At 43.7% G+C, this 18,772-nt stretch overlaps 1 protein-coding gene across 7 annotated transcripts in view; it reads right to left on the reverse strand.

Annotated features, from left to right (window-relative positions):
• Window positions 1-18,772, reverse strand: part of fhod3b (formin homology 2 domain containing 3b) — a 603,766-nt gene that overhangs the window by 106,459 nt on the left and 478,535 nt on the right. For all 7 annotated transcript variants that reach the window (XM_068055417.1, XM_068055443.1, XM_068055407.1 and 4 more), the window contains 2 exons: window positions 14,927-15,061; window positions 4,108-4,319 (listed from right to left, as the gene is read on the reverse strand). In XM_068055417.1, coding sequence (XP_067911518.1) covers window positions 4,108-4,319; window positions 14,927-15,061 — 347 coding nt within the window. The remainder of the gene's footprint in view (window positions 1-4,107; window positions 4,320-14,926; window positions 15,062-18,772) is intronic.

The following is an 18,772-nucleotide window of genomic DNA, read 5'->3' on the forward strand; positions in this document are numbered from 1 at the left end:
ATGCTTGCACACCTCAATGCGCCTGGGTGACCATGCATGTCCACCTGTTCATTGTCTCTATGTTGCCCTATGGGGAGTTGCTAGTTTATCTTCCTTTTGCTTTTAAAAAAGATCTGATTATCAGAATGCAAGCATAGTTGGCAAGGTTGGCAATTATTGCCCATCCTTAGTTGCCCTGGAGAAGATGGTGGTGATGGTGGTGTGCCTTCTATTTGAAAAGCTGCAGTCCAGTCGCACAGTTAGGTAGCTGTTAGGTAGGGCGTTTCCAGGATTTTAAACCAGTGACAATAAAGGAACAATGATATATATCCAAGTCAGGATGGTGCGTAATTTGGAGGGGACAGTGTTTCCATGCACCTGCTTCTCTTATCCTTCTGGGTTGTAGAAGTTGTAGGTTTGGCAGGTGCTATCAAAGAATCCTTGATGAGTTGCTGCTGAGTAACCTTTGAACTGCAGCTATAGTATTCTAGTGGTGGAAGGATTGTATAGTTAAGGTGGTGGATGGGTGTTGATCAGGCGGACTGCTTTGTCCTGGATAGAGATGAACATCTTGAGCGCTGTTGGAGATGGACCGATCCAGTAAAGTGGACAGTATTCCAACAGATTCCTGTCTTGTGCCTTGTAGGTGGCAGAGAGAATATGGGGAGTCAGGAGATAAGCCACTCGCTACAGAGTACCCAACTTCTTAACTGTTCTAGTAGTCACGGTATTTATGTGGCTGGTCCAGTTGAGTTTCTGGTCAATGACAACCCCTGGAATGTTGATGGTGGGAGACTTGGCAATGGTAATGCCACTGAGTGTCAAGGGGAGATAGTTAGCATTTATCTTGATGGAGATGGTCATTGCGTGGCACAGATGTTACTTACCACTTATTAACCCAAGCCTGAATGTTGGCCAGGTCTTACTACACATTGATATGGACTGCCTCATGGGAATTGCAAATGGAGCTGAACACTGTGCAATCGTAAGCAAACAGCTCCACTTCTAACCTCAGGATATAGAGGCAAGGTCATTGATGAAGCTGAAGATAGTTGGGGCAAGGTTTCTCCCCTTAGGAACTCCTGCAGCCTCTGACAACCACAACCATCTGCCATTTCACTCAGCCTTTGAATACTGAAAAATTATTTCAGCTTGTAGGATACAAATTTTTTCAATCTTTCATCTCTGCACAAACTCTTTTTCACCATTTGACCAATATTAATAGTAATAATGCAGAATTAAGAAAATATACAAAATTTTAAAAATCATTCACATTTTGAAACAAAATAGGTTAGTACTGGCAATTTTACTGAAGTTTAGATTTTTGTTATTTAACTGTTATTGCAGTTCCTGAGGGTTTAGGCCATGTGTTTTTCTTAAACCTGAGAATATGACCATTGATTACCTGTAATTCACTGCAGTTAGAAATTGTGTCACTTCGATTATGACATTTTACGAGCAAATTCTACCATTGTGCAACATAGATTTCAAGTCTTGATAACTCATTTTAAGGAAAACTATCTCCTGCAATGCTGCAAATAAATTATCCACCATCAGTTTTCTGATACAGTTTGCAGTGCACTCGCAATCCGTATGAAGGGTTATATTTGTGAAGACAAATAGAGCTCCCTTCACATGTTTATAGACTGTGCAGAAATGAGATCTGGCTCAAGTGTCTTGCAAATAATCACAGTATCTGGTGTATCCAGATTGCTGGTACTACATTTCAAGCCAAGTTATAAAAGCCTGTTGTGTTTCACAGCCAAGCTTGCACACTGCAAAAAACCCACTGCGGAGATTCTCATCGACTCCGAGGTTCAAGAAAACTATTCAGAAATAAAACAGACTTTTTACCGAGTAAAATGAGGGAAAGAAATTAATTCATATTGCGTTTTCCACAACTTCAAAATATTCCAAAGCACCTTGCAGCCAAATGAAGTACTTTTGAAATGAAGTCATTGTTGTACTGCAGGTAAGCGACAGCCAATTTGTGCACAAGCTCTGACAAACGAAGGAGAAGTCTGTTTTACTGATGTTGGTCGAGGGATAAATATTGGCTAGAACTCCCCTGCTCTTCCTTGGATAGTGCCATAGGATATTTCATATCCACCTGAGAAGGCAGGTGAGGCCCCTGACACTGCAGCACGCCTTCACTACTTATGTGCTGAAGTCTCAGAAGTGGGACTTGAACCTACAACCTCTGACACAGTTGTAAGAGCACTATTACTGAGCCACAGTCAACACCTGTAAATCTGTAACTGTATATGTTTTGAACAATATAATACTGGCTAGGAAATCTTTATAGGCACATTGAAGCAGTTTATCCCACTTAGGTGGGTTGCTCGCTGAGACTCTGCATCTCAATCCGAAGAACACAATACTCTCTCCCCCATCAAAATCTGGGCATCAATCCAACTGGTCTCAGATGTCATTGTTGCTTTAAAGTCAAGGGTCTTCATAGGCAGCAATGGAAAGTAAAAGAAAACCAGCTCACTTAAAATACTTTTAACTAGAGATAAACCACTGAAAGATGTGGTCATTGTAGACTCTGGCAAGATTGAGGTGGAGAAACCATTTGCCATTTCCAAAGAATGAGTTGTGTGCCTGTGATGGGCAGTGAGCTGCAGACACTTGACCCTCTGACTAGGCACAATGCTTTCATAATAAGTGACTGAGCTGGGAGATTCCCATTAACTTGATACTGTTCCTGGGCTTCTAGGCTGTATAGATATCCGAACATTCCAGAATCACTGGTTTAATCAGTTTTGTTAAAAAGAAAATGTACACACCAATAAATGTGATGGGTTTTCTAGTAAAAAAAAAAGGGGCGGCACAGTGGTCCGCAGCCTCACAGCTCCAGGGACCCGGGTTTGGTTCTGGGTACTGTCTGTGCGGAGTTTGCAAGTTCTCCCTGTGACTGCGTGGGTTTCCGCCGGGTGCTCTGGTTTCCTCCCACAGCCAAAGACTTGCAGGTTGATAGATAAATTTGCCCTTGTAAATTGCCCCTACTGTAGGTAGGTGGTAGGAGAATATGGGATTAATGTAGGATTAGTATAAATGGGTGGTTGTTAGTCGGCACAGACTCGGTGGGCCGAAGGGCCTGTTTCAATGCTGTATCTCTCTATGTTTCTATGTTTCTCGTCTCGCCCAATGGACAACAGGGTACATGTGTTGGTTGTTAGAATAGCCATCAATGGAGATTGGAAAAGTCCCAGACTGGATCCTCCATCATCTCAGCTAGTCAGTGGTGGCCACTGTATAATTAACCTCAGTGCCCTGGGGCTAGAGGCAAGGTGGACAAACAAAAGTGATGGGACCAGATTCCTGCTCAGGATTGTAATTCAATGAGAGGTTCACTGGCTTACAATCACATGCAGGAATTCTGCAGACCGCGCACTTTAGGAAAGCCAAAGTCAGGCTGAGTTGTGATGCCCTTCACAACATTATCACCGGTCGCAAGTTCTGCCAAGGCACATGCAATCAGTTGGCATGAAACTGTGCACCATTAAGAATCATTTCCTTCAGGAGAGACAGAAAAAAACATGAGTAATAAAAACATCAATTTATTCTTTGATGCTACATTTCTTCTGCATTATTTTTGTGCACTGGTTAATGCATTCATATGCAAAGGTAAATTTGATGAATTATTGATCCTAGCACAGAGCCTTGCATGAGGAAGGAGAGCAGCAGGAGTTCTGGTTCCCCTACAAAGTTTCTTTCCATTAGAAAAATGGGCAAAATTGAGTGGTGTGTGCAAACTGTCACGTTCGAATTCCCACCACACGCTCCCATCGCTCAATGCTCTCCAGTGCACAATCTATCCCTAAATTCCTTTTTGCACAATTACCACGGTAGTTTGCTCATTTACAAGAAATGGTTAATGACCCTGTTAAATTAGTGCAAACATATCCAGAAGTGCACAAAAAACCTGCAAATTGTGGAAACTAAACCTCAGTTTAATCAGTAACCCTACTGTCTCTGCCTGCTGCAATGGTCAACAGTGTTCTAAAACCTCGAATAGAAATGCACACCCCCATTCATCTTTGTCTGGATGATCTCTGGATTGCTGCAAACCCAGTTACACATGCAGGCAAAAAGCAATCTTACTGCGTTTCTCTAGGTACTCACGTTCTAAAGGCTGCGGTGATTCACGCGGTGTGGATGGAGGCTTGGACTCCTCCTGGGGCTTTGCAGGGGACAGAGTCCCACAACTCGGGATGGGGGAAGATGGGGCTGCAGGTGAACTCAGGCTGAGGGAAAGGTCGCTCCGTGCCCGTGGCACCCGATTCCTGGCTTCCTTCTCATATTCCTCCGCTGCTAATTTTTCCAGGTATTTGTATCTGAAAAGAAGCCCACGTAAGCTTCAGCAAGTAATGTATCGCGTGCATTACACTGCAAACTCTCTCTCACATCCTCAGCCAGAAATACTGCCAAAATAAACGACTAAACCACACTGAGCCCAAATCTAAGGAAAGACGAAATGGCTGCAGCTTGAGTTTACCTGCAGACGGACTGCAAGAAAGCTTAAACACACCAACAGTTTACAAGAGGTATTTATCAGTGGGGTCTTTTCCATTCCTTTCAGATCCTTGATGCAAAGTGACACAGGAGCTTTCACCACCTTCTAAACATTGCCTCGCCTCCTTGAATCTGCATCTATTCCAACAATGTGGAACTTTACGTCATGTTGGGTCTAGTCATCAAAAGCTGCTTAGGGAAAAGAAAAATACATCTGTTTTGCATTTGCATGGACAGTGCTTCTGAGCTGTTTATTACTGCATGCTACCAATCATACTCCTCATACTTAAAAACATTGGCATTAAAATAACTCAGTCCTGACTGCTCCAAGCCAAACCTCTTCAGATTTATTTTTAGTCAGAATTTTTTCCAATAACTATTTGCATGGAACTAAAATTAAATGAGTCTCTGTAAAATAGGTTAAATATAATCAACAGTGCTGAAAAGCACACCAAAAGGACACCAAAATATATCCAGGAACAAAGAACCAAAGAGAAATTACAGTACAGAAGGAGGCCATTCAACCCATCATGTCTGTGCCGGCTGAAAAAAGTGCCGCCCAATCTAATTCTACCTTCTAGCACTTGGTCTATAGCCTTGCAGGTTACAGCACGTCAGGTGCATGTCCAGGTACCTTTTAAAAAAGAGTTGAGGGTTTCTGCCTCCACCACCATTCCTGGCGATGAATTCCAGACACCCACCACCCTCTGGGTGAAAAAGTTTTTCCCCATGTCCCCTCTAATCCTCCTACAGATCATCTTAAATCTGTGCCCCTGGCAATTGACCTCTCCGCTAGGGAAAACAGGTCCTTCCTGTCTACTCTATCTAGGCCCCTCATAATTTTGTGCACCTCAATTAAATCACCCCTCAGCCTCCTCTGTTCGAAGGAAAACAACCCTAGCCTATCCAATCTTTACTCATAGCTGCAACTGTCAAGCCCTGGCAACATTCTTGTAAATCTCCTCTGTACTCTCTCCAGAGCAATTATGTCCTTCCTGTATTGCGGTGACCAGAACTGTACGCAATACTCCAGCGTTTTATACAGTTCCAGCATTACATCCCTAATTTTGAATTCTATACCTCAGCCAATAAAGGAAAGCATTCCATATGCCTTCTTCACCACTCTATCTACCTGTCCTGTCACCTTCAGGGACCTATGGACATGCATTCCAAGCTGTCTCACTTCTTCTACCCCTCTCAATATCCCCCATTTATTGTGTATTCTCTTATTGGTAGCAATTCTCTCTGCAGCCCAGACTGTAATACAGCCCAGACAGATGGGGGGGGGGGGGGGGTGGAAGAGCTGCACCTCTTTGGCAGCTGTAAAGTTCTTAAGTTTGGATAGTCGTGGGAGTGGAAATTTCTCTTGTTAATAATTCCATAAAAAATGTTAACACAGGAACAAAATAAGACATCCTGTTGTGTATTCATGCCAAAATTTGTGCCAGAGTTATCAAAACATGTCACATCCCACAACTACCCATCCATTAGAATCCTCATTTGGAAAGGCCAAGGTGATGCTTGGGCAGCAAGTAGAAAGGTCAAACTGGTGCAGTACAGAATTGCTCTATGGATGAGCAGAAACATAGAAACACAGAAAATAGCAGCAAGAGTAGGCCATTTGGCCCTTTGGGCCTGCTCTGCTGTTGAAAAAAGATCATGGCTGATCGTCTAATTCAATACCCTGTTCCCGCTTTTTCCCCATATCCCTTGATCCCTTTGGCATTAAGAAATATATCTATCTCCTTCTTGAATATATTTAATGACTTGGCCTCCACTGCCTTCTATGGAAGAGAATTCCACAGGTTCACCACACTCAGTGAAGACATTTCTCCTTATCTCAGTTTTAAATGGCATACCCCGTATCCTGAGACCGTGACCCCTGATTCTGGACTCCCCAACTATCGGGAACATCCTCCCTGCATCTAGCCTGTCTAGTCCTGTTAGAATTTTATAGGTTTCCATGAGATGCCTCTCATTCTTCTAAACGCTAGTGAATTTAGGCCTAGTCAACCCAATACATCAAATCCCGCCATCCCAGGAATCAGTCAAGTAAATCTTTTTTGCACGCCCTCCATGATAAGGAGACCAAAACTGCACACAATACTCTAGATGTGGTCTCACCAAGGCCCTGTATAACTGCACTAAGACATCCTTGCTCCTGTACTCAAATCCTCTTGCAATGAAGGCTAGCATATCATTCACCTTCCTAATTGCTTGCTGCACCTGAATGCTTGCTTTCAGCGACTGGTGTACAAGGACACCCAGGTCTCATTGCGCCTCCCCCTTTCCCAATCTATCACCATTCAGATAATAATCTGCCTTTCTGTTTTTACAACCAAAGTGGATAACCTCACATTTATCCACATTATACTGCATCTGCCATGCATTTGCCCACTCACCCAACTTGTCCAAATCACATTGGAGCCTCTTTGCATCCTCCTCACAGCTCACATTCCCCCCCAGCTTTGGGTCGTCTGCAAACTTGGAAATGTTACATTTAGTTCCCTCACCCAAGTCATTAATATATATTGTGAATCGCTGGGGCCCAAGCACTGATCCTTGCGGTACCCCACTAGTCACTGCCTGCCACCCAGAAAAAGACCCATTTATTCCGAGTCTGTTTCCTGTCTGTCAACCAATTCTCAATCCATGCCAGTATATTACCCCCAATCACATGTGCTTTAATTTTGCACACTAACCTCTTATGTGGGACCTTATCAAAAGCTTTCTGAAAATCCAAATACACCACATCCACTGATTCTCCCTTATCTATTATACTATTTACATCCTCAAAAAACTCCAGCAGATTTGTTAAGCAGGATTTCCCTTTCGTAAACCCATTCTGACTTTGCCCAATCCCATTTATGCTTTCCAGGTGTTCAGCTATCACATCCTTTATAATAGGCTCTAGCATTTTCCCCACTACTGATGTAAGGCTAACTAGTCTGTAGTTCCCTTTAGTCTGTATCTGGGAGTACTTGGCACAGAACCTAATGGGAAACAGTCACAATTCTCAGCACAATATCTTCATACTAATGAGCAAACTTATATGCCCTCAAAACAAGATACATTTTCACCCATTTTTTTTCTCTTCATTTCAAGAGCCACATTGGGGGGGGGGGGGTGGAGTGGGGGGGGCGATGGAATTTTATTTTGGCAGCGGGCGTCTCAACATCTGGAAAAGTGACCTAGATTCCCATCTCGCCTCTTCTCCAGAAGGGCCACAGAATCTTGTGCCAATCAAGCACTTAGGTGGACAACGGCAGACCTTCCACAGGATCAAGGACCCCATCGCCGGAAGTCCCACCCTTGGAGTACGATTGCGGAGACTATGGCTGCTGTGGGAGGAGCACCTACCGCAGGCCGAAGGGCATCGTTGGACCGAGGCCACCGGTAGGCCAGGGCGGGAGGGGTCTTGTGGATTGGGGGTCACAGTTGGGGGGATGGGGGTTGGCACCAAGGGCAGGCAGTGGCTCTCAGCAGGCTCCCCCGTTCCCATTCCCTCATTCAGACACTAAGTGGCTTTTAACATGCACCCCCCGGAGCCGGGAAGCAGCCCACATGGTTTTCCATGCCATGCTTCCCGTGTGGGACAGGGCCACCCGCCGCACAGCTAATAGCGGCTGCAGCAGGAAGAGGCCCTTAATTGGGGATTAATTGTCCAGTTAAGGGCCTCAATTGGTGGTGGGGCGGGAAGGCCATTCACAGGCCTTCCCGCCCAGTCCCCCCACCTCTGCCACAATCCGTCACAGGGAAAGAGCATAACATTTCCCCCATTATCTTTGGCACCTTTTTAAATCAACCTCTAAGTGGGTACTACGAAGACTGCCGCAAAGAAGGGGAGAATGAGTGGGTATCGGTGGTGAGTCCATTGATTTGCAAATGACATTCCTGTATTGAGAAGACAACCAAAAGGTGACACCTGTACAGTATGTGCCCACTAAAAAAATTGGAAATAGATCCAAACAGTAGATTCGTTGCTTGCTATGTTTCGTTTTGTTCTGACTTAGTCAATTTAAAAGCAGGTAAAGTTCAAAAATGAAACATATAAGGCACTAGCAAATGTGAGTAATGGAGAACAGCACTGACTCAAACTCCAAAAGTGCACTGAAACAAGGCATTCAGCCCAACTGGTCTTTTCTTTTGGGCCTCCTTATCTCGAGAGACAATGGATACGCGCCTGGAGGTGGTCAGTGGTTTGTGAAGCAGCGCCTGGAGTGGCTATAAAGGCCAATTCTGGAGTGACAGGCTCTTCCACAGGTGCTGCAGAGAAATTTGTTTGTTGGGGCTGTTGCACAGTTGGCTCTCCCCTTGCGCCTCTGTCTTTTTTCCTGCCAACTACTAAGTCTCTTCGACTCGCCACAATTTACCAACTGGTCTATGCCGGTGTTTATGCTCCATGCAACCAGGATCAAAAACAGATTGGATAAGCCTTGAAGAAAAAAAAAAATTGTAGGGCTACAGGAAAAAGACAGGGGGGGAGTGGGATTAGCTGAGTTGCTCCTGCAGGGCGGAATCTTCTGTTCTTAGGCTACGACCATGAGTCAGGACCATTTCTGGCGCCCGACCCTGCACTGACTGTCAGGGCGCCTGCCTGGGAGATCTTCCAAGAGATGGCCAATTTAGAGGCTGGCGGGTCCCTGAGGCTGCAGGCCCAATCAGAGAGCCTGCGGCCTTGGAATAACAGTGGCCTCACTCCCAGAAGTGGGGGCTGCCAATGTCAGAAGGAAAATGCAACCTCCAGTCACCTGCCAGGCTTGCCCCTCAGTGGGGGGCCCCGTCTGCCACCAGGAACTTCCCAGCAGCATATACATTCAGCCCATAAATGGGCAGTTAATCATGCAGATTGGCCACCCGCTGATGCTGGGCAGGTCATCTTTGCCAGTGATGGCCCACCTCCGGGAAGATCACCTGGAGGTGGTAACATGTTGGGCCCCTGACCTGACATGTATTTCTCTGAAATTCCGCCCGGTCCCACCTTGAAGCCCACCCCTGCTGGACCGGGAAGATTCTGCCCACGGAGAGCTGGCACGGATACGATAGAACTATAGAATAATTATGGCACAGAAGGAGGCCATTCAGCCCATCATGTCCGTGCCGGCCGAAAAAACTAGCCGCCTAATCTAATCCCACCTTCCAGCACCTGGTCCATAGCCTTGCAGGTTACAGCACTTCAGATGCATGTCCAGGTACCTTTTCAAAGAAATGAGGGTTTCCGCCTCCACCATGGTTCCTGGCAGTGAGTTTCAGACACCAACTACCCTCTGGGTGAAAAAGTTTTTCCTCATGTCCCCTCTAATCCTTCCACCAATCACCTTAAATCTGTGCCCCCAGTAATTGACCTTTCCGCTAGGGGAATCAGGTCCTTCCTGTCTACTCTATCTAGGCCCCTCATAATTTTGTGCACCTCAATTAATTCACCCCTCCGTCTCCTCTGTTCAAAGGAAAACAACCCTAGCCGATCCAATCTTTCCTCATAGCTGCAACTTTCAAGCCCTGGCAACATTCTTGTAAATCTCCTCAACGGGCTGAACGGCCTCCTTATGTGCTGTAACCATTCTATAAAAGAGTCCCAACTTGTTCAGTCTTTCCTGATAGTTACAGCTTCTCAGTTCTGGTATATTATAATCTTACCAAATATTTTAAATGTTATAAGCAGCATCTTTGTAATTGATTCATATCATAATGCCAAGTGGTCAGTGCTATTTGCCATGCTGTAGCTGGAATTGAAAAATGTAGGCAACTGCTGGCCAAGGGTGGTATCTGATTGCTGGTTACCATTACTCAATGTTGGTGGTAGTCTGGTGGTTAAGCCTACATATTTACTGTCAGTACTCTGCGTATGTGCGCAAGAGGGTGAACGTGTAACACTGAGTGTGTGTGCACACTCTGCCTGTACGTATTGTTATGCAGGTTCCCACCTGCCAAGAATGAGGCACATTAATTTTGCCACATGGACATTAAATTTCAAATTGTTGCTGGGAAGAGAAGGCCTGTTACAAGGGGGTACCAGGCCCCTGGCTGGAAAGACATTTTTGCACATTAACAGATAGTGCCTGCAGACAAAAGGAGCTATTTCCTGCTCCAATTCAATCCACAAACATATGTGGTCAGACCAGTCAGTCACATGGCTACCTGGATGTTGCAGAGTTTTGAACTGAGAGCCGGCAGAAAGCTCTTTGCTCCTGGATTGAAAAGACCTCTCCTGGCTGGCTCACCACAGCCTCTCCTGTCTGCTCCCATCTCTTTCTCACAGAACTCCAAAAACCCACTGAAGACACATGAACCCCAAGAGAGCAAAGTCTCCTACAGTGAACAAGGTTTAAGAATAATACTGGGCCCCAATGAAAAGCAAGATCCACCTACAAACAAGGACTCTACAGTGAGCTCGAAGAACTTTAACAACTCTTCAGATATTGTCTCAAACTTTTCCACTTTAATTTTCCTTCTACTTTTTCTATCTCTATCTGTGTGTGTTGATTGCATATGCATGCTAGCGTGGTCGCATTGCATATTCATAGTCGTTAACTGAATTAGAGCTTAAGTTTAATAAGATTTCACCTTTCTTCTTTAAACCTAAAAAAGCATGTTTGTGCTCGTTTCTTTGCCTTATAATTGGAAAGCAGTGAACAAGGATTCACCAAGGGGGAGTTAAAAACAGTGTGTTTAAAAATAAAACTGTTACAGTAAGACTGTGAAGGCTGAAAGGGAACCCCAGACCTCTTTCTCACCCGGTCGTAACAGTGTGCACACTCTACCTGTGTATGTGTGATCACCATCAATATTAACTAATGGTGTAAAATGAGAGTGGTTTGTTTTATATGAAGTTGGTGGGAGGTGGGGAGGGTGGAGGTGGCAGAAGCTATGGTGCAGTCCTTAGCAGTCCAGAAGCAGGAACAATTCATGGTTCCAGGTTTGTAGCAGAAGCATGCTACAAAAGTACACTGGCTGGGAATTTCCTCAGACCTGGTCCCACACCACCACTGTAACTTTGACACAAAGAAAACCCATTATCACTTCAGAGAGCAATTTTGAGAAGCTCAGCCTTACAACGTTCTATGAATGATGCAATCAGGAGATATATTGGATTCCCTTCATTCATTATTTGAACTTCAAAGGATCTGGTATCTAATCCCAGATAGGTTTGCCCTAGTTCTGCAGTCCTTCTGAAGGCATCCCAAGTAGCCAGTTCGGGAACGACACTAGGCCCTTAAAAACAACACCACAAAGATTACGGAAAATGCTAATCTCCTTTATGATGATTAGTTTTATTAAAATAAACTATTTCCTAAATAAACAAATAGTTTTGTGCACTTCTAACAGAATAAGCAAACCTTTCTTCTCTTGCCAGTCTTTGCTCTTCTCGTTTTTCTATATATTCCCGACTAAAAGACAGAGCAGATAAAGAAATGGAATAAGAGATATCAGAAAGAGTTACAGAGAAGACAGTGGCACTAAGTCAGCAGATACTTTATCTCTAGCTATTCGTTCAAAGACTTAGAAAACCTTCAGCATTTAAAGAGAGACTAATAGATTTCTATACAAATGATGACGGCTGCAGATAACTCACATCAAAAACACTAGTGTCCTTAAACACAGCAAAACAATTCCAAAATGACACAGGTCTTCACCTTCTTTAGAGCTCAGGCTCACATGTGCACAATGTTCTTTAAGTAAAATAAAACATCTTGCATTGATCAATAAGGCAGAAGATGGAAGGTAAGCAGGAAAGGTCAGAATATTTGAGGAATAGGGAGAAGAGTTTGAGGCAGGCGTTGAGAGCAGGAATGGAGTTAGCAAGGCCACATGGTTTTACAAAAGAATTTTAAGGGCCGGGGTATAGCGGTAAAATATCAGCTACTGATTAGGATTACAAAGTAGGAACAAGCAGTATTCTAGTATCAGAGGAACAGGGATGTGCGGACAGGGATGGATGGCTGGCGAAGGTCACTTAGATGGACGACAGCAAGACTATGGTGGGAACTGACAACAGTTGGGCGGCACAGTGGCGCAGTGGTTAGGACCGCAGCCTCACAGCTCCAGCGACCCGGGTTCAATTCTGGGTACTGCCTGTGCGGAGTTTGCAAGTTCTCCCTGTGAACCGCGTGGGTTTTCGCCGGGTGCTCTGGTTTCCTCCCACAGCCAAAGGGCTTGCCGGTCGATAGGTAAATTGACCATTATAAATTGCCCCTAGTATAGGTAGGTGGTAGGGGAACATCGGGAAGGTGGGGATGTGGTAGGAATATGGGATTAGTGTAGGATTAGTATAAATGGGTGGTTGATGGTCGGCACAGACACCAGCCTGTTTCAATGCTATATCTCTAAATAAATAAATAACTAGAACATTAGTTGATTTAATCAGGAAGAGGGAGCCAATCGAGCTTGGCAATTGCAGACTAATGGGTGTGTAGACTAGACCAAGGGCACTGAATTCTGAATTAATTGATGTTTGTGAAGGATCGAAACAAGGACAGCATTGGAGAATTCAATCCAACTATCAGATGGAGCGACGGAGCAGGTTTTCAACAGCACAAGGGGAATGGGGGGGGAACATAAGTGAGAAATGTTCTGTAGGTGGACGAACGCAAGATAATGTGGGGAAATAGCCTGAGCTAATGGCCAAATAGAACACAAAAAATAAACAGGGAAAGCAAGTATCATACCAACAGGCTGTTTATCCATTCAAAACTTGTAACAAAATTTGATTAAGCAATTTAAAGTAGCTAATGCAAGTTTTAACTAGAATTTTGGCCCTGATTTAAACCCTGGCAGGTTTTAGGTGCATGGGTGGGAAGCAAGGTGAGTTGGAAACAGACTTCCCGACTGCACCAGCAATATGGCCTGGTCTGTTTTAACTCCCGAACCTCATTTAAATGTAGGTGGCCGATTTTCCATCTGGAACAGCAGGAAATCACATGGCCTGTAGGTGGCTCCTTGACACCAGGTAGTTGGCTTTGCGGGGGGAAGGGGGGGGGGGGGGGGGGGTGGTGTCTCTCTTGTTCGGGGGATCTCACATTCATAAAGGTGAGGGTGGGTAAGCTGCGCAGGGGAGGCTCTCTTTGTGGAGCCGCGAAGAACACTTCATTTCAATCTGCCCCCCACAAGTGAAAATGAAAAACAAAACAGTAACTGTTCAGGCCTCTTCTGGCCCGGTTCCTCTTTCCACTGTCTTACTCTGGCTGGTGAACTACAGTGCTTTCCGCACTTAGGTCACTAGTTAAAACTGCAGCCAGGTCCACGAGGACATCTCAGGAGTCGACATACATATGTAAAGGAGGTCTCGGCAAACTTTGGGCTGGTGTCTTTTCTGCTTGTTCAAAATAGGTTAAATTTCGGAATTTTAAAGTAATCCTGGAGCATTGGCCTGGTCTGCCACCGGGAGGCTGCATCCAGGCATCTGCCACGCTCCTGACACCATGGAGGGTGGTGGGCCCTCACAGGCTGACTGTCGGCCTCTGATCATTTGCCTCTTATAACTTGTGGGTGGGTAGACGTCCTGCGCCTGATTCAGCCTTCCCGAAAATAAGTCAGGGTGGAACTTATTTGAGACTTATATGCCGATGCTGGCAAACCGGCATGCCACAGTTGGCAGCGTGAAAGTATGTGCCTGCCTACCTCAGTTCCCACCCCCACTGATCTCTGATAATCCTGCCCCTTGTCTCTCTTTTCAACCCTTCTTAAATAATGGAGCGTCATTTGCAATTTTCCAATCCAATTCCTGAAGCAAGAGAGCTTTGGAAGATTACAACTAATGCATCTGCAATTTCCTCGCCTACTTCTTTTTGATACACTGGGGTGGAAACCATGGAGATCTTTGTCTCATTACATTTTTCATTAACATTTTTTAAACTTATATTAAATTCATACATTCTTCTCCTTGATTTATTTTTAATTTCACTTGTGTCACTGGTATTTTGTCCTCTTCCTCTACTGTGAAGACGTATGCAAAGTACTCATTTAACAAGTCTGCTGTTAACTACATTAACACCTCTGTCGGTCTTCAACGGGCCCACATTTCCCTTAGCGACTCTCCTTTTCTTAATATATTTCTAACAACTTTTACTGTTAGACTTAATATTCTTTGCAAGTTTTTAATCATATTCCCTTTTTGCTGCTGTTACGACTTTCCTTGTGTTCCTTTGTTGCCTTTTATAGCTCTCAGAGTCTGCTAGATTTCCACTTGTCTTTGCATTTGTCTATGTTTACTGCATTCTTAATATAGAATCCCAGCCTATTGTTCCTTATTCTCATAAGCTAGTGACTTTATCTCTGATCAAAACCCAACTGAGACTGGCAACTCAGCACCTGGAGAAAGGCCAACACAAGACTCTGCTGTGGACAGGATTTCAAAAACAGAAGTGTGATTCTAAGCTCCTTTGTGTCGCTCACTGATTTCTTTCCACTTTTTCCCATCACAAGATCTTACTTGAATCGGTTTCTTTCTTCGCGTTCTATCCGCTGTAGTCTTTCCTCTCTCTCCTGACGCCGTTTCTCTCGCTCTGCTGCCAGTGACTCTTGATGCTGTCGGTAGGATGAGGAAAGAAGACCTCCCAGCACTGGCCTGTGGACCAAGCAGACAAATGAAGCCATGTACAGAAAGTCTCAGTTTTTCCATTTACATTGAATGGGTTATTTAGGTTCCAAAATTATGATGTTGCTCCCTTACTAGCAAGAAACCAACATTCACATCCTTGACTGGCTGTTACAATCCCCATGAATGGCTACTGTACAAATATTACCTCCTGAACCAGATAATTTGTTGCAAATACTCTCGGTATTGCGTAGATATAGAGGGTTGTTTGTTTTTAATGCACCAACAGACCACCTTGTATGGAATAACCAGTCTTGATATATTTTTAATGTGTATCCCAAGAAATGAGCAGGTGCACAAGACCACATAGCACAACATTGCAGCAGTTTCCCAGGGATTGGATATCTGATGGGAACGAGTCTTTCTGCATCCACTTGGTGGTATCTAAGATGGTAGCAGATTTCAATTCGACTTGACACTTCCATCAATGTTATTTATGAAGATTTGAAGCCCAAAAGCATCAGGTGGGAGTTTATGTAAGAAAATTGCACCCTTCAAATTCTTCAAAATCCCACTGAGCTGGACAATGGAAGAAACGTGTTGAAGGAGAAAGGTGTAAAGAAGTCAAGGAGAGGTAATGCACCAGGCCCAAAGTCAGAGAAGGTAATTTGTAACTTTTGTTAGGGCAGTTTCGATGATGTGGGAGGAGCAGAACCTGAACTGGAGAGATTCAAACAAGGTGGAACGAGAGAGATGGGCAACAATACATTCAAGGGCTTGAGAAGAAAGGGAGGTTGGAGATTTGGCAGTAATTTGCAAGGACTGAATGGCCAAGGTGGTGTTTTTGAGGAGCTGGGGTGATGATAGTGATTTTGAAGGGAAGCTGGTCAGTGTGGAAGGGAATACATTTAGCGTCAGCCATCATGAGAGGGGTAACAAAGGAAGTTAGGTGGCTTGAGTGACAATATTGGCCGGATGGCAAGGTCAACTTATTTTGAAGAGACAAAGTCTTTGAGGAAGGATCTGGTGGATTTTTTTTTTAACGAACAGACAAGGGGAGAGTTTCCTTGGAGTTTTTCTCATGCCACTGATGTAGTTTTAGTGGAAACCCTATATTCCCACACAAACATGAAGCCCAAGGAAACTCAGCCCCACGATGCAATGATTCAAATAGTAGTGGTGTGCATCACTGTAACATTTCCATGTGACATAAGCATGGTGAAAATATTGCACAATGCCTCTCTCCCCAAAGGAAAGGCTTGCCATATAGCTTAGCAGAATATCGTCCCTTTCGTAGAGAAGAATGATTACTGTGGCTGTAGTGGTAATGTTTGTGGGTTGACGCGATTTCTGAATCAAAATTGATTAAGACTGTGCGTCATCTTGCAATTTTATCACATCCCGATGAGGTGACCAAATCCAGTTTCGAACATTAAATGAACTGATAAGTTAGAGGGAGGACTGGAGGGCTCTAACTAAAGCCAAGGTTATCTATTTCAGCTCCAGAACCACAGAGGAGGAGGAGATGGAGATATCCTTGAATAGCGACGTTGAAATATATTTTAATTATTACAAACCCTAAGTAACAGTGAGAGAATTTTGGCTGTGATAACAAACTGGCAGCTGCATGCGTTTTATTGAGGGCGAAACATGTAAAGGACTGTAGTGCCAAGTGTAAAGCCATATTCCGCCAGATTATGTTCCATGACCCAAAGAAAGTCATGCACAATATTGCTCATTTAGCCCTAAATTTACTGCAATAAATTTGCCAGTTACTGCTCAGATGATTTGAGTAGCAATTTGTACTGCCTCAAACAGGAATGATGTCATCCTGACAGCAGCCTCATCAATTCTGTACTGGAAATCTGCAAAAAGATTACTACTTTCTGTTGTAATGGCTGATTTAGGTATGTGCCACTGGCCAATATGCACCATTAGGGATATCATTTCACCCAGTGACTGTGAATGGAGTCAGTCACTGCATGAGGCATCAAAACAACTACAGTTAATGTGAACCTGTCAACCAAAGCCCAATACCACCATGATATAAATTGTATATTTAGATATAAAATACACTAAACAATGTTTATTTAAGAAAAATTCTGCCTTCAAAAATGGCAACATATGACTTGAAGCCTAAAGTGTTGTGATGGTAATGAGCGTGCAGAATGTGTAGATGCTACTGGATAAATATGGTATACTTGAATTCAACTCATGCCTAGAATGATAGATTGGCTGTGTGTAGTCAATCATCACTCATTCCAGTCTATATCCAAAGTTACAATATGGGATCCTTTAGATCTTTCACAGACCATGAATTACACTGGGAACAAAGCCAACTACATCTTCAGTAGCAAGGCAGCTCAAAAGAATCTGTTTGTTTTAATTTGTATTGTGGGAGGGAAGATAATATTAGAGTGGAATCATTTTAACTTTATGACTATGACAGCATGAATAAACATTGCAAAGTGAGATGAGCACAATCGTCCATAACTCAGACTCCCCCACGTTGATTTTATGATGCATCAAAACCTAGATGTCAAGCACCCAAGTGTTTGCCTTTCTCTCTGGAGTAGGGTGCAGAAGAGAGCCAGGAGATATGCTGGTGTCAAAAATAACCTGGCGCCGGTGAGGACCTCCAGAGCGTAGGAGAAATATTATAGGACAGAAATTTGCAGAATGATAGAATAATTTATCATTTGCAATTTTTGGCGATAAAAAATAATGTTCAATTCCTGATGATACTTTCAGGAAGACAGATTGAAATCAAGTTTAAATCCTTTGTTTGTTCTTGGGATATCATTAACACTGGCAAAGTGACCTTTACTGCCCATCTCTAGATGCCCTGAAAAGCTGGTACTGGGACTTCCCGTAAAGTGCTACTATCCTGGCTTTTATGATGTTTGCATGATATTACTAGATAGGGAATTTCAGGATTTTGATCCCGCAATGATAAAGAAATGGTGATCTATTATTCAAGTCATGGTGAAGTGTGAACTGGAGAGAGACTTGGAGGTGATGATGTACCCAAGACAAGGCTGCTGTAAAAGACAATCTTCATTCCCTTACTGCAGTGCATCTAGAAACTTCTTTATGAGTCTTGGTATGAATCTAAGACCTTTCTTCTGTCTGAGCATTTGTCAACTAGGAATAAAGAACTGCATCCCTCTTTTCCCTGTCCTCACATTTATGGTAGAAGAATTGTAATTTCCTTCTGCCTATGAAATATCATCTTTGGCACCTGAAAATGTGACCGGTGTTAATGCAAGACATTCTAGACTGCAAAGCAAAGTTGAAAAAGCAAAGATCCAAAGTTTTAGCTGCAATTTACATAAAGTCCAGTAAGACAGTATAACAATTTATTTTTGCAATAATATAGTACACTGCGGGAATTTTAAGCTACGTGGAAAAGTGATATGTTTCAATTCTGTGAATGTAACAGCATGGAACATAAACCAGAATGTGACAAAGGGCCATTCTTCAACACAAGTCTTAAATGCTAAGTGTTTCACAGAATCAATAACATTCTCCTCGGCTCCTGTCAGGTATGGAAGCAAGTGGTAGTTTTTAATTAGACTTAATATCGGTCGGCGAGATCCTGATAATTTTGAAACTTTATATTGAATTTCTAAGGAACTTGAGTTGTTCTTAAAAATTAAAATTATGGTATTCTCCTTTCCAGGACTATTTCGAACTGTAACAGGAGAAGCTTAGCAATCAAAGTCATGCAGTGTGCATTTC

The sequence above is a fragment of the Heterodontus francisci genome, chromosome 2 (assembly GCF_036365525.1).
Source record: "Heterodontus francisci isolate sHetFra1 chromosome 2, sHetFra1.hap1, whole genome shotgun sequence".
NCBI lineage: Eukaryota > Metazoa > Chordata > Chondrichthyes > Heterodontiformes > Heterodontidae > Heterodontus > Heterodontus francisci.